The sequence below is a fragment of the Phyllostomus hastatus genome, unplaced genomic scaffold (genome assembly GCF_019186645.2).
Source record: "Phyllostomus hastatus isolate PE091 unplaced genomic scaffold, TTU_PhHast_1.1 phas_contig_113, whole genome shotgun sequence".
Lineage (NCBI taxonomy): Eukaryota > Metazoa > Chordata > Mammalia > Chiroptera > Phyllostomidae > Phyllostomus > Phyllostomus hastatus.
In genome coordinates, this window is record NW_025333530.1 from 3,112,147 (window position 1) to 3,127,623 (window position 15,477).

At 35.0% G+C, this 15,477-nt stretch overlaps 1 protein-coding gene across 2 annotated transcripts in view; it reads right to left on the reverse strand.

The window, feature by feature from the left end:
- The window catches only part of CWF19L2 (CWF19 like cell cycle control factor 2), a 97,680-nt gene that overhangs the window by 48,952 nt on the left and 33,251 nt on the right, over positions 1–15,477 (reverse strand). The window contains exons 9-10 of one of the 2 annotated variants that reach the window (XM_045840604.1): positions 7,848–7,941; positions 2,605–2,697 (exon numbers count right to left, since the gene is read on the reverse strand). In XM_045840604.1, coding sequence (XP_045696560.1) covers positions 2,605–2,697; positions 7,848–7,941 — 187 coding nt within the window. Of the gene's footprint in view, positions 1–2,604; positions 2,698–7,847; positions 7,945–15,477 lie in introns of both variants that reach the window. The other variant, XM_045840596.1, reaches the window with a different exon arrangement.

Sequence of the window (15,477 nt, forward strand, 5' to 3'; positions counted from 1 at the left end):
CCGATAGAAAACTATAGGGAAGAAAATAAACTGTAGACACTCATACAACAAATATTTTAAGTATTTCTTGGTTATTTACAATGTGTCAAGCATTAACTGAGGCACTATAAATGAACTAAAAGAAAGAGCCCTTCCCCTACATACTAAATAGTTCACCCTGTAAAGGGGAATAGAAGTAAGTAAATCAATAATTGCAAGTGCTGCCTGTTTTTCACTAAAGTCAAATGATATTCATAGATCATTAAATCAAGAGATTTACCTCATTCATATAACCTAACATTTCTAACAAGCTAAAAAATGAAAGGATTCCTCCCAGTTCAACTATTCAATGAATGGGAATTTCTTTCTTCTGAAAGAGCAAAAAATTTCTATCAGAAGTATTCCAGGATTTTCCTCTATAAAGTCAGCACATCTCTGTGGTGTAGTAAATAAATCTGAATTCCATTCTCATTTCTCAACAAAACTACTGTACTTTGAAAGGCAGATGAGCCATCAGGCTCTGACCCTGATGGAATAAATACTTTAATGGTAGTAGAAAATTACTTCAGAAATGCCGGCAGGGGTTTGTTTCGATAAAACCTGAACTAAACATGCAAGTATCTCGTCTTTGTGAAGAAGATAAATTTTCTTTCTGGTCAAAGAATCCTTAAGATAAAAATGTTTCTTTGAGAGCATCAAAGAACTAAACAATTTCCAAAAAAAAGCTGACAAATAGAAATTCTATTTTGTACACTACCTTGAACACAAGTCTGAATTCTACTCCTCTGAGTTATGATGTCCAATGTTCAAAAGCTAGGAGGAGCTAAAATACCTAAGGGCATCAACAACAATGTAGAGTTATATGTTCAAGGGATGAGATACAATCTGCCAATTACTCTACAGTATCCTTAATCAGAAGAAATGTTATTTAACAGAAGATCTGCTTTAATTTTTTCAGTTCAAGTGCTTTCAATTTCAAGAACAGCCTGAAGCCCAGCCACAACTTTAGAACCTTTCATATACAGTGTCAGGAAAAAGACAGGTACAGATTAGAGGGTAATGACAAGAATACAAATGTGAACAGATAAAGTCCTCTTAGAATTCTTAGGGTTCATAAAGGAGGCACAGAGAAACTGAAAAGTGGACAAGGCAAAGAGGGTGGATCTGACACACATAATTAATAGCATATGTAAATATCGAACAGACAGGTAGGTTATGTATAAGACAGCTTTGGAGACGGGGTTGAAATGGGGCTATACTGCAGGAGGCTACACTGCAGGAAGATCTAGTATTTAATTAAGTAGTCAGCACTAAGAAACCACAAAAGTTTCCAAGTACAAAAGTATTATGACCACAATGACACCTGGAAAAATAAATTTGCCAAAAGTATATGATAAACTGTACAGTACCTAGTTTTAGCTTTTTTCTTTAGTCCCTACTTTCTAATCCTACAAAGTTTCTCATTCTCAATTCCTTTAACCTGTGCAAGAAGTTCTCAATTACTAACTTTCAAAAACATTAGCTAGTACAACTTAGTAAAAACAGCCAATTTCATAAACATACAATCTATAATACTGTCTAAATTATTAATAATGTTAGCTTGAAGAAAATTTTATGGAACTTCACTTAATACCTTCTCATCTCCACTGCAAACATTCTCATCTCCTCTCATACTGACATTAAATTATGTAAATTAATCTTTGACTACAGCCCTTTAAAATTAGTTATACTCCCCACTATAAACTTCTCAACATTCTACTACACCCAACTCAGTCCTTCAACTTTTTCTCCCTACCTTTATTCTCATGGTGACTTTGTACAACACTGGTTTAAATACCACTGATATGCAAATAACTACATAACATGCTAATTTATTATTTTATTATTTATTGCTTCTTTCTCCCTACCCATGTGGGAGGTGTTTTTATCTGTTTTGTTCACTAATAGATGGATGAAACTCCATGTAGGAGGTGTTTTTATCTGTTTTGTTCACTAATAGATGGATGAATGAATCATGGAACAAACTAATTTGTTTTACATAACATGCACACCAAACCCAAGTCTCTCATTCTAAAGGGAAAGAACTTAAAAACCAGTGTGACTCGCACAAAGAGTCAGTAAATGACAGAGTCCACAACAAAAGCAGATCTCCTAGGCCTGGACTTTTTCCCATCAGGACACACTACTGCACAGGTGGCAAACACAAGGCCCAGAATCTGCCCTCCACCTTGTTTTATCCGGCCCTCCAAACACAAGGTGGGCAGAATCTGGCCCTCCACCTTGTTTTATCCGGCCCAGAACCTTGTTTCTACCTGGCTACAGCGCCGAGCTCTCGCTTAACTGTTAAGGAGTAGTTACATTTATACAGTCCTAAAATTACATTCGGCCCTTTGAAGGTAACTGCAAGGCTAATGCGGCCCCTGGTGAAAATGAGTTTGACACCCCTGTACTAGTGGAACATAAAACAATTCATATGAAAATAAATTTCAAAAACAAGCAAACAATCAAATACCACATACACAGAAAAACACTTGACAGTTAGAGACTCCTTTCACATTAAAATACTACCGCTGCCAAGTAGTATTGTACAAGGTAATTTTATACCTACAAACTCTTATTACTTACCTCTACCCCAGATTTTTTTGATGATATCTGTGTTACAGTTTCTTTGAATTTATTTGCCTTTTCAAGTTGGGTTTTAAGCTGTTCAGCTAATTCCTTCAAACAGAAAAACAAGAAAAACAAGTGTGAATATATATAGTTCAATTCCTCATTGTGTGATATTTCAAATTTAGACAATAAAAAGAAAAAAAGCACAGTAAACACCCATGTAGCTATCACCTAAATTCAGTTACCAAATCACAGCCTAGTATATTACTTCTAAACAAACTTATTTCAGTTACAAACTTCTCAAATACCTGTGGCATTTGTTTGCATTTTTAAAGTAAATAATTATAACAATATATATTTTAAGGAACATAGGAAGATGGAGGAAATATATAACCTTAAGAATTACATTTTTATAGTTTCTTAGGTACTATAACTTCCAATCCTCAAAAGCTTAGTTATTTGTAAGACAGGAGACATCACAAGACTCATAATATGACCTTCTTTATTGACAATAAGTAATTTTGATAAAAAATCTAAATATGTTTTATTTTAACTCTAGGAACTCTATAGGAATTTATACAAAATAACTGTACCAAAGCAATAAATCATAATGATATAAGTAGATTTATATGACAAGCAAAAAATAGCATTCTCCACTGTAATACACAGAAACACTTTTTTACCATGTTAACCCCCTTGCTTTCAAAACTCAAACTTTATTTTCTTGCTATAGTTTTTGTTGTCAGTTTTCATCTCATCAATTTCTGGTTTAAAGTTCTGAGTTGAAGTTCATTGTTACCAAGGGCCAAATTCAAAGAGGGAGAGCAACATATACAAGATATGCCTTTTATTAGACAAACAAATGAATAAAAATATAAGTATATTATTTGCCCACCTTCAGTTCTGCTAAAAAGTGTTGAACTGATAGCATACCAAAACGGAAGACTACTTATGTTTGAGTTTGAGGTGAGTACATTCGTATGACCATGAGGAAACTTCTTCTGTCAAGACATAAAAAGCTATCTGACTTTGCTAATCTGCCACATGCAATGTAACATGCATCAGTATAACAGAAATGTGACAACATATTAGCTAGAGAGAGATGTTGCTCTTACCAAATCATCCCTATTTCTACTCCATTTTGAGGCAAATTGGTCTAAATCACATTATTACAGAATTTAAATGAGCTAATCCAGCGATTTTCAACCTTTTTCCATATAAACTAATTACTACAATTCTGCAGACAACCAAAAAAAATTTTTTCTTTGATGATCTGACAAAAAAAATAGTACAATTTGGATTTATTTATACCAGACAGCAATTGTTGTAGTGACTTTTGTGATTTTTTTTAAATTTAGCAATTTATTGTAAAAGAGGTCAGTGCTCCTGACTAAATAGTCAGGTACTGCATGTTTTAAAAATTCTTGTGGCACACCAGTTGAAAAATCACTGAGCTAACCTATACAAAAGTATCTAACACATTATCAGACACAAACATATTACCTTAAAATTTGAATAAGTTAATTAACCATCCTTATAAGGAGCTCATATTTTAGTTTCCTATGCAAAGGAATGTAAGAAAGTAAATACATGTCCTTAACAACACATAACTAAAAACATAAAAATCCTAGAAGAAAATACAGGCAGTAAAATCTCAGACATCTCTTGTAGAAGTACTTTTGCCAATATTATCTCCTTGGGCAAGGGAAACAAAAAATAAATAAATAAATGGGACTCCATCAAACTAAAAAGCCTCTGCACAGCAAAAGAAACCATCAACAAATAAAAAAGAAACCCATTCTATAAGAGAACCTATTTCCCAATGACACATCTGAAAAGGGGTTAATTTACAAAATATATAAAGAACCTATACAACTCAACATCAGGAAGACAAACAGTCCAACAGGGCAAAAAGACCTGAGTAGACACTTCTCCAAACAGGATATACAGATGGCCAACATCATATGAAAAAATGTTCAACATCACTAGTCATAAAAGAGATGCAAATTAAAACCACAATTAGACTTCAGGCCAAGACAGAGGCATAGGTAGACATACTGTGCCTCCTTGCACAACCAAAAGAAGGACAGTAACAAATTTAGAAACAAAAAACAACCAGAACTGACAGAAAATCAAACTTTATGGAAATCCAACAACCCAAGAGTTAAAAGAAACATTCATCCAGACCCATAGAAGGGGAGGAGACAGGCAGCCAGGGCAGAGAAGACTCAAGGCAAGGCAGCAGCTGGCGGACCAGGTGGTCCCACATTTGCGTGCAGATAAACCGGGAGGAAGAACTGGGAGTGAGACAGACCTCACAACCCAGGGGTCCAGCACAGGAAAATAAAGCATCAAAGCCTCTGACTGAAAACACCTGTGGGGACTGAGGCAGCAGGAGAAACTTGCAGCCTCACAGGAGAGTTCACTGGAGAAACCCACAGGGTCCTAGAAGGTACACAAACCTACCCACCTGAATCAGCACCAGATGGGCCCAATTTGCTTATGGGAAGGGGGGAAAGTGACTGAAAGCCAGCACAGAACGGAGCAAGTGGCACTGTTCCCTCTAGGACCCCTCCCCCACATACAGCGTCACAAGGCAGAGATGTGGGTTGCCCCGCCCTGGTGAACACCTAAGGCTCCACCCCTTACTACATAACAGGCACACCAAAACAAAAAAAAAAAAAATGGCCCAAATGAAAGAATAGATCACAGCTCCAGGAAAAACACAACCAAGCAATGAAGAGATAGCCAAGCTATCAGATGCACAGTTCAAAACACTGGTAATCAGGATGCTCACAGAATTGGCTGACTATGGGCGCAAAATAGAGGAAAACAATAAAGGCTATGCTAAGTGAAATAAAGGAAAATGTACAGGGAACCAACAGTGACAGGAAGGAAACTGGGACTAATCAATGGTTTGGACCAGAAGGAAGAAATAAACAGTCAGCCAGAACAGAATAAAGAAACAAGAATTCAAAAAAATGAGGAGAGGCTTAGGAACCTCCAGGACATCTTTAAACATTCCAACATCTAAATCCTGGGAGTGCCAGAAAGAGAAGAGGAAGAGCAAGAAATTGAAAACTTATTTGAACAAATAATAAAGAACTTCCCCAATCTGGCAAAGGAAACACTTTCAGGAAGTCTAGGAAGCTCAGAGAGTCCCAAAGAAGTTGGATCCAAGGAAGAACACACCAAGGCACATTGTAATTACATTACCCAAGATTAAAGATAAGGAGAGAATCTTAGAAGCAGCAAGAGAAAAGGAGACAATTATAGTTCCCATAAGACCATCAGCTGATGTCTCAAAAGAAACCTTGCAAGCAAGAAGGGGCTGGAAAGAAGTATTCCAAGTCATGAAAAGCAAGGACCTACATCCAAGATTACATTATCCAGCAAAGCTATCATTTAGAATGGAAGGGTAGATGAAGAGCTTCTCAGATAAGGTCAAGTTAAAGGAGTTCAGCATCACCAAGCCCTTGTTATATCAAATGTTAAAGGAACTTATCTAAAAAAAAAAAGAAGATAAAAAATATGAACAGTAAAATAAAAACAAACTCACAGCTTTTAACAACCGAACCTAAAAAAGAAACAACAAACTAAGAAAACAACCAGAACAGGAACAGAATCACAGAAATGGAGATCAAATGGAAGATTATCATGGAGGGGAGAAAAGGGAAAAAAAGGTAGAGAGTAAAGAGTATAAATGGTAGGTAGAAGATAGACAAGGGGAGGTTAAAAATAGCATAGGAAATGTAGAAACCAAAGAATTATATGTATGACCCATGGACATGAACTAAAGGGCCGGGAATGGGGGTGGGAAGAGGTGTGCAGGGCAGAGGGGAATAAAGGGGAAAAATGGGGCAACTGTAATAGCATAATCAATAAAATATATTTTAAAAACAAAAAAATAGCTTAAAAAACAACCATATTATTATAGTTTTAGCAAACTATGCCCAGTTTAATATTTTAAAACATTCATACTGTATCTGGCATTGGTTATCCAGTACTTTGTAAACTTATTTCTATAACCATTAATAAAATTTATCATTTATAAAGAATACCAACAAAAATTTCATTATATTGTCATGTGAAATGGTTATATGTGTTGTGGTCTCAATAAAATAAAAAATAAAACCACAATTAGATTATCACCTCATACCTGCCAGAATAGCCACAATAAAACAGTAAGTGTTGGTGAATATGAGGAAAAAGAGGGACCTCAGCGCACCATTGGTGGAAATGCAGACTGGTGCAGCCACTGTGGAAAAGAGTATGGAGTTTCATCAAGAAATTAAAAATGAAACTGCCTTTTGATCCAGTGATCCCACTTGTAGAAATATATCCTAAGAATCCCAAAATACCAATTTGAAAGAATATATGCACGCCTATGTTCACTGCAGCATTGTTTACAATAGCCAAGATCTAAAAATAACCCTAACGCCCATCAGTAGATGAGTATAAGAAAGCTGTGGTACATTTACACAATGGTACACTCAGTAAAAAAAGAAGGAACTCTTAACCTTTTGTGACAGCATGGATGGAACTGGAGACTATTATACTAAGTGAAGTCAGTCAGTCGAAGAAAGATAAATACCATATGATCTCACTTACATGTGGAATCTAATGAACGAAATAAACTGACGAACAAAACAGAAACAGAAGCATGAATATATGAAACAGACTGAGAGCTGCCGGGGGGGACAGGGGAGGGAGGATTAGATGAATAAAGGTAAAGGGATTAGCCAAAGAACACATATATATGCATAACCCATGGACACAGATGACAGTGTTATGATGGCCAGAAGGGAAGAGGAGGAGGTGGGGGTTGGATGAAGGTGGGAAATGAGGGGTGGGGTCAATGGGGACATCTGTAATAGTGTCAACAATAAAAATAAACTTAAAAAGGGAAAGAAGTCAGTGATATCTTCATCTCCTTCAAAAATGCTCAATAAGTTGCTCAGTGTAATTTGTTTGAATTCCAAGTTAGAAATGCAAGAACAAAGCAAATAGTAAACATGACATTAAAAGCATTTAGTTCCTTAGAATCTTAAATTTCAGAAATCTGACAGAGAAAATAGGTAATTTATTTAGAAGAGAAACAGCGGTTTTTAGAAGTGTTCAATAATTTCTTTAAATGATCAATAAGCAGCAGTTATCCTCAAAGTGTGCTAGATCCACATTGCTAAGGAAATTCCAAAATCACTCATCTAATGTTAAATATTTAATTACTATTTTCCAAAAGAACATACAAGCCTTACCATATTTCCCATCATCTCTGCCTTGATGATCTTGGCTCCCAACTTGTTCTTCTCATCAACACTCAGGATGTGGACCGACTCATCTTCTGGACTACTTCTATTTGAACATGGGAGATTAAGAGCATATGAAATATAGCTACAATGCAAATAACAGCATCAAGACTCAAATATTACTATAATTAGCCTCAACAAAGCATCAATTCCAAGAGATCGTGATTCATAAATAAATACATACAATCTCAATGTTCCACCATAAATTAATAGTTTAAGGTAGTTTAAGGTTCTTGTCACAATGCTATGATGGTTTATGACAGTCATAATGATAACTGAAAAAGGTTCACTAACAATGAGGTAAATAATATGTCAACTATTCTTCATTATTTAATCCTCCCATACACATTCTAAAACAAGCAAATAAAAATAAATAAAAACACTAGAATCAGGTCATAATTCCACACATCTGCAGAAACTCTTTTTATCCAATGTGATACCACTGATAATCTAAAGAAATAACATGTTTAACTCCATCCAAAGAATAAAAACAATGATCATGTGTCCTTTTGCAAAGTCAACCCAGAATTATTTAGACAATTTAAACTAATTTACTACTAATATAATGTACCAAATATATACCATGGAAGCTTCACAGAACAGAAATTTCAAGCCAATGTCATACTCCTGGAACATACAGCTGAACTGGCTTACTGCCCTAAGAAAGATTAACAATAAGAGAAATGAAACAATCGTAAAAATACTCAATCCAAAAGAAGCCAGATAAAAAGGAAACAGAATACAAAGGACAGGATAAATAGAAAACAAGTTAAGTACAGATTTGAACCTAATTATACCACATTATATATAAATGTTCTGAACACCTGAATTAAAAAGCGAAAACTGTCATGTGAATAATAAGGCAAAACTCAACTACAAGAATGCACTATAAGGCATAAATATGTTAAGCATAAAGGAATGGGAAAAGATATCGTTTTAAAACTAGTCAAAAGAAAGCTGAAGTGGCTTCTTTAATATCAGATAAATTAGAGTACAGAATAAAAAATATCACCAGAGACCAAAAAGAAGTCATTTCATAAAGAAGAGGTCAAGACATCAAGTGCACAAAAGAATCTCTAAACATTATGTACCTAATAAAAGAGCTTCAAAATATTGTCAAAACTGTCAAGAGAAACAGATAAAGCTACAATTACAGTTGATTTCAACCCTCTACTCTCAATACTTGATAGAATAAGTAAAAAATCAGCAAAGACATGGAAGATGAGCATAACACCATCAACTAAACCTACCAGACACTCAGGAACACTCCACACAAAAACAGTAGAAAACACATTCTTTCTAAGTGTATACCAAATATTTACCAAGATAAACAATATTCTGAGTTATAAAACAATGCTCAATAAGTTTAAAAGAATCAAGTCATACAAACTATGTTGTCAGACCACAATGAAATTACATTAGAAACCATCAACAAAGATCACTGGGAAATATTCAACTATTTGGAAACTAAATATCATACCTATAGCTTACCTATAAATTACCCATGGGGACAAAAACAAAATCAAAGAAAAATTTTAAAGTATTTGGAACTGAACAGAAATATAAATACAACATATCAAAATTTGTAAGATGCAGCTAAAGCACTGCTTATGGAGACATTTAGAGCACTAAATATTTCTATTAAAAAAGCTTTCAGCCCTGGCTGGCGTAGCTCAGTGGATTGAGCACAGGCTGTGAACCAAAGCATCGCAGGTTCGATTCCCAGCCAGAGCACATGCCTGGGTTGCAGGCCACGGCCCCCAGCAACCACACATTGATGTTTCTTTCTCTTTTTCTCCCTCCCTTCCCTCTCTAAAAATAAATAAATAAATCTTTAAAAAAAAAAGCTTTCAAATTAATGATGTCAGCTTATACCTCAGAAAGCAAGAAAAGGAACAAAATAAACCTCAAATAAGCAAAATACAAAAAACCCTAAAGATCAGAGTAGAAATTAATAAAAAGCAGAAGAATAAAGACATGCAGTGAAACCAAAAGCTGGTTAAGACAATCTATAAAACTGATAAACTTCTAGCCTTACTAATCAAAAAATAAAGATACAAATTACCAACAAAGAGCTGAGAGAACTAAAATTACTACACAATCTAAGCACTTACAAAAAGATACCCAGATGACAAATAAACACATCAGTTGATGCTTACATCAGTAGTGATTAGGGGAATGCAATTAAAGCCATGAAGAGATACTTTCTCACATCCACCAGAATAGTTAAAATCAAAAAGACTGACCATTACAAGTTCCTGGAAGAATGTGGAGAAACTGTTAAGTCTCATGTGTTGGTGGTGGTAATGTAAAATGAATAATCATACGGTAAAACATCCAGTGTTTTAACAATTAAACCTGTGGTTACCATATGATCTAGCCATTCCTCTCCTAGGTATTTACTCAAAAGGAAAAAAAGCACCCGTACCTACAAAGATTTGTGCCTGAAGGTTCAAAGCAGCTTTACTTACAATAGCTCCAAACTGGAAATACTCTAAATGTCCACCACCGTTTGAACGGAAAAACAAATTGTGATATACCTACCAGTGGCATACTCCTCATCCAAAAAGAAAAAAAAAGGTAATGAACTACTGTTATAAACAACAAAATGGACAAAACTCAAAATTATGCTGAGTGAAAGATGTCAGACCAAAAAAAAAAAATGTGAACTATGACCCCATGTATGTAAGACCATAAAAAATGCAAGCAAGTCTTTAACGAAACAAAGAAGATAAATGGTTGTCTAAAGGGGTCGAGAGGGTATGGAGAGAGGTGGAGGAGAGGGATTATGAAAGGGTACCAGGAAACTTTTGGGAATGATGGTTTTGTTAGAATATACATATTTCAAAACTTAACAAATTAAACACTTACTTTAGAGTATAAGTACAACTTATTATATGTCAATTATACCTCAATAAAGTTGTTTTTATTTATTTCTTTAAAAATTTTAATTATTTATTTTTAGAGAGAGGGGAAGAGAGAAAGAGAGGGAGAGAAACGTAAGTCTGTGGTTGCCTCTGTGGTTGCCCCTACTGGGGACCTGGCCCGCATGTGCCCTGACTAGGAATTGAACCTGCAACTTTTAGATTCAAAGGCCCAATCTCAATCCACTGAGCTACACCAGCCAGGGCTCAGTAAATTTGTTTTTAAAAACTATCACAGGAGAGTGATAAAAAACTTAAAAAGCAGAAAAAAATCTGTCATAAATTTCAAATATAAAGAGTATACCTATGATATTACTAGTTTCTATGAATTTTTTAGATGTCATCATACTCTACTGAAATTAATGAGTTTTCAACATACATTCTGAGAAAGTAATAGAAGTAATAGAAAAATACATAAACACACCACCAAATCAAAACTTGACCTAATAAGCAACCATATACTGAAAATATTTTTAAATAGTGAATTCCTTTTGGGTAAAAAAATAAAATCTTTTCAGAGACAGCATTTGAGTTTTTCTTCTCATATTGGTGAAAGGAAAGGCAATATTCTGGTGCTGAAACTGAGACACCTAAAATATTTCATGTAAAACATCATTAGAAAGTAACATATTTTTGTTCCCGTCAAGGTCTTTTAGTCAACATTTTAAAAACTAATCAAGACAAACAGTACGGGCACTGCATTTGTGTAACGAGGATAACTTCATTACTTTTGATACGCTTCTGTGGATTGAGGTACTGCTGTTATCATTAGCTGTACTTTTTCTGTATGGGAAATAGTTTCCAATCACTTTTTAAAATTAAATTCTGAGGTACAAGTCATTTCTGTTGTCTTGTAAATGTAATTTGTTTGAATTCCAGGCAACCCAATCATATTTCAATAAAAATTTTGACTTACTAATCAACATAATTTTTCTCAAGTTGCATTCTTTCCCATTCAGTTAATTCCAAAATCTCTCTGCTTTGAAAATTTACTATTCTTGTCCTTTATGTGGAAATTATAAATATTAAATTTTTTATATGCATGTATAACGTAAAACAAAATAACAGTCGTGCCCATTAAGAAGAGTATCAGTGCAATTATTCCCTCAGAAGCTGGCCTGCCCCACAGTCTGCCGCCACTGCCAGATTCCTAAGTGAGAAACTTTCTGGCTGCTTTTCATTCTTTTTTCTGCTTTTCTTCAGTGACCAGGGTTTTTTTTCCCCCTACAAAGTTCCGTTCTAGTTCATCCATTTTCATCTCAACACCACCCAAGAGAGAAAATTAAAAAATGGAGGAAGAAGAAAATGGGTGAGGGGGTGGTTTCCCCAATATTTCTTGAAACCTTTCTCTGTTAATCCAGTGGATGCTTATTATAATCCAGACACAAGTCCATACAGGAGTTCTTATTGAGTTCACTTATTTAGAAAATCAGCCATTCTGCAAATAAGCTTCAATTTGATAGGGCCAAAAAAAATGAAGGCCAAAAGGCATCCATCAATCCATTTCCTTCTGAGAAGGACTAGAAATGTTAATAAGCTACTACATCAAATGTCAAGAGACTCATGCCCACTAATAGATATGCACCAAAATAAAAATATAAATACCTAAAAACAGACTCCTAAATTCTAGGAGTTCCTAATGCAAGTTTTTCATAAAGCACTAAAAGCTTCTTCTTTAGAACACCAATCATTATCTGGCACCATCCCTTCAAGAAATCCCTCTTGGTATCATGAGAAAAGAAGTTTTGCAGTCAAGTTCACATGAGTTCAAATCCAGACTCTGTCATGTATTAGGTTTATGGTCAGGCAAGTATCTTAACCTCCTGGAGGCCACAGAGTCAAGAAAATGATTAATAGTTACCCTCAGCTTATCAGGATTAAATGCAATAATGTATAAAAATATTACAGTAACTATAGTAATATATTTATAGAAATATGAGCAAAAAGAATGTATAAAGTTATCTAATTTAAATTCCAAGGGACATGTCAGATGTAAAAATAAGCTCCTGTTCAGACCAGATACTTTTTTTTCACAACTGAATGAGTAAAAGAAACAAACATTCCGAACAGAACACTTAACCTGGTGCTCTCAGAAAGGTTAGTTCCCTTTGCCAGTGCAAGCCAATTACTGAGTCAAAGAAAAATCCTCCAGTTCTTTGTTCATAGTGCTTCAAATCCAATTGTGAAATCTGGTCAAGAACAGTTTAACAGGGTTTAGAGCTGGTACAGATAAGTAACCAAATCCTTTCTTGGGGCCACAAAATTCAAAGCTTCCTCACTGAGTCATGGCTGCCAACCCAAGTTCCTCCTCTCTACACTCACTCCTCTGGTTCATGACCGCCTCCCTCTTAGCTATATTCTCCCAACCAGTAATATCAGCCTTAAATCTGTTCCACATCCCAAACTAACCTTCACACTCACTACCTTGGAATCTAAAATCCAAGTATGATTTATTTCAAATCCTTAAGATATTTATTCCATATCATTACAAGGATATTGTCCAACTCATAAAAATGCTTCTGGAGTCATTTATAAGATAAAAAAGGCAATATTTACAATATCTGCTTACCCATTTTTCTCCCACTCAGTAGAGAGGCTAACGCATGTTAAGCATTCTAACAAGATTTAAAGATGCTCCTGCACCTATGTCCCAAAATACTATTTGCAAATACTAAACTATACCATGCCCTCTCTCTCCACAATTCCCCTCAATGTTGGCTGCCCTTCCCCAACTAGTGCCTAATGGGTTATCCTTCAAGAGCTCATTACTTTTCCCTACACAACTTCCTGGATTCTGTTCCTCCTAATCTTATCCCAGAAGAGTTAAATTGCCCCTTCTTGTATGCAAGTACTATAACTGTTAACCACCTATACTTATAAGTATCTTGGCATTTATGTACCATATTTGTGCACATGTCTATATAACTGCCTCTTCAATATTGTGAGTTCTTTGAAGGCAGATACCATGTCAATTATTTTAATATAACCAGATTTAGGAAGTAGAAGCATCCACAAAATGTAAGATGAAAAGCAAAAAGAATTTGTCAACATCATGTAAGTTAGTTCCAAGAGACAACTCTGATACAAAAATAACCTCCCCTTCAGAGCACTTTTTCTCAAATTTGAATGAATAAAAGAAACAGTCTGTTTCTCAAACTTTCAGTTTCCAAGGAATACTTAAAGCAAACATGATGTACAAGTAGACTAACAATTCTAAGATAATTGTGTTCCAAAGGTTTACCAATATTTTTTAGTAAAAGTAAGATAAGCTAATCTCAGTAAGTCAAAACAAGGCAAGGACATTTCAATTGTGTGAGCTGTGTATGAACTTTCTTACATTACTTTTTTTTTTCCTGAAGCTACCATATTCATTGTGGTCCATATATAGACCAAAAAGGGGACACTAATATTCTGGGGATCGTACGTTGAAAAGCACTAAGTTCAGAAAAGAATTCCCGTAATTTTCTCCTGTCGTCCAGAATCTGTAGCCACAATTTCCATTTCTTTAACATTGCCACCCAAAGGTAATGCTTCTACTTTGTATGAGTACACTGGATCCTGTATTCATCCACACTAATCTTGGGGTCTCGCTCAATTAGTTCATCTATCATCTTTCCATGTATTAGCTTCTTCTAAAAATGACACTGACTCTTTCCCATTGAAATATAAGCATACTCAAGTATTTTCACCTTAAAAGAAAAAAAAAGGTAGAGAGTGAGGAGGCACTTCATTTAATCCATGGATGCCACACATACTTTCTATCTCTATCATTTCATAACCCATAATCATAACTTAGTCTTATGAAATCTGGCTTATAAATCCTCTTTTACAATGATAATCTTTTTTATTCTCACCCGAGGACATGCTTATTGATTTTTAGAGTAGGGAAGGGAGGGAGAGGGAGAGAAAGAAGGAGGGAAACATCTATACAAGAGAGAAACATCAATCAGTTGCCTCTCCTATGTGTACCAACCGGGGACTGAACCCACAACCCAGGCATGTGCCCTGACTGGGAATCAAATCTGTGACCTTCTAGTGCATAAGATGACACTCCAAGTGACTGAGCTACCCCGGCCAGAACCAATGATAATATTCTTGAGTAAATTGCCAGTGACCTCTATTATTGTTTATCCAAAAGTACATCCTTGTATTTTACTTGATCCTACCTTTTTTTGGAGAAATGTTACTCTTCCCCTTCACTTTTAGATACAAGCTTAAAAATTCAATCAAAAGAGGAAAATGAAGATATACTAAAATCCAACCAAAGCTCACAAGTTTCAAGACAATAATTGGAAGCACAAGAGACCTTTAAAAGGTCTCATTCACTGTCATAAAATTCACACTCTACAACATTTTGAGCAGTGGGAATATTTTCTAACAGGAATTACACTGTTTATTAGTAGATGAATAATAAATGAGGATAAGTGAGAGGATATACTAGAATTCTAAAAATGCCTAATACTTAATATTTTAAATATTAATAGATACTTAAGATACTTAATAGGTCAGTAATAAGTATCACATAAAAACATTAAATAAGAATTGCTGGGCACACCACGACCAAAGAACACATTACTTCATCTTGCTAATACCAGAGAAACTGCCCTGCAGCAAACAGCATGGAATGGACCTCACTTTCCATAAGCTTTTACAAG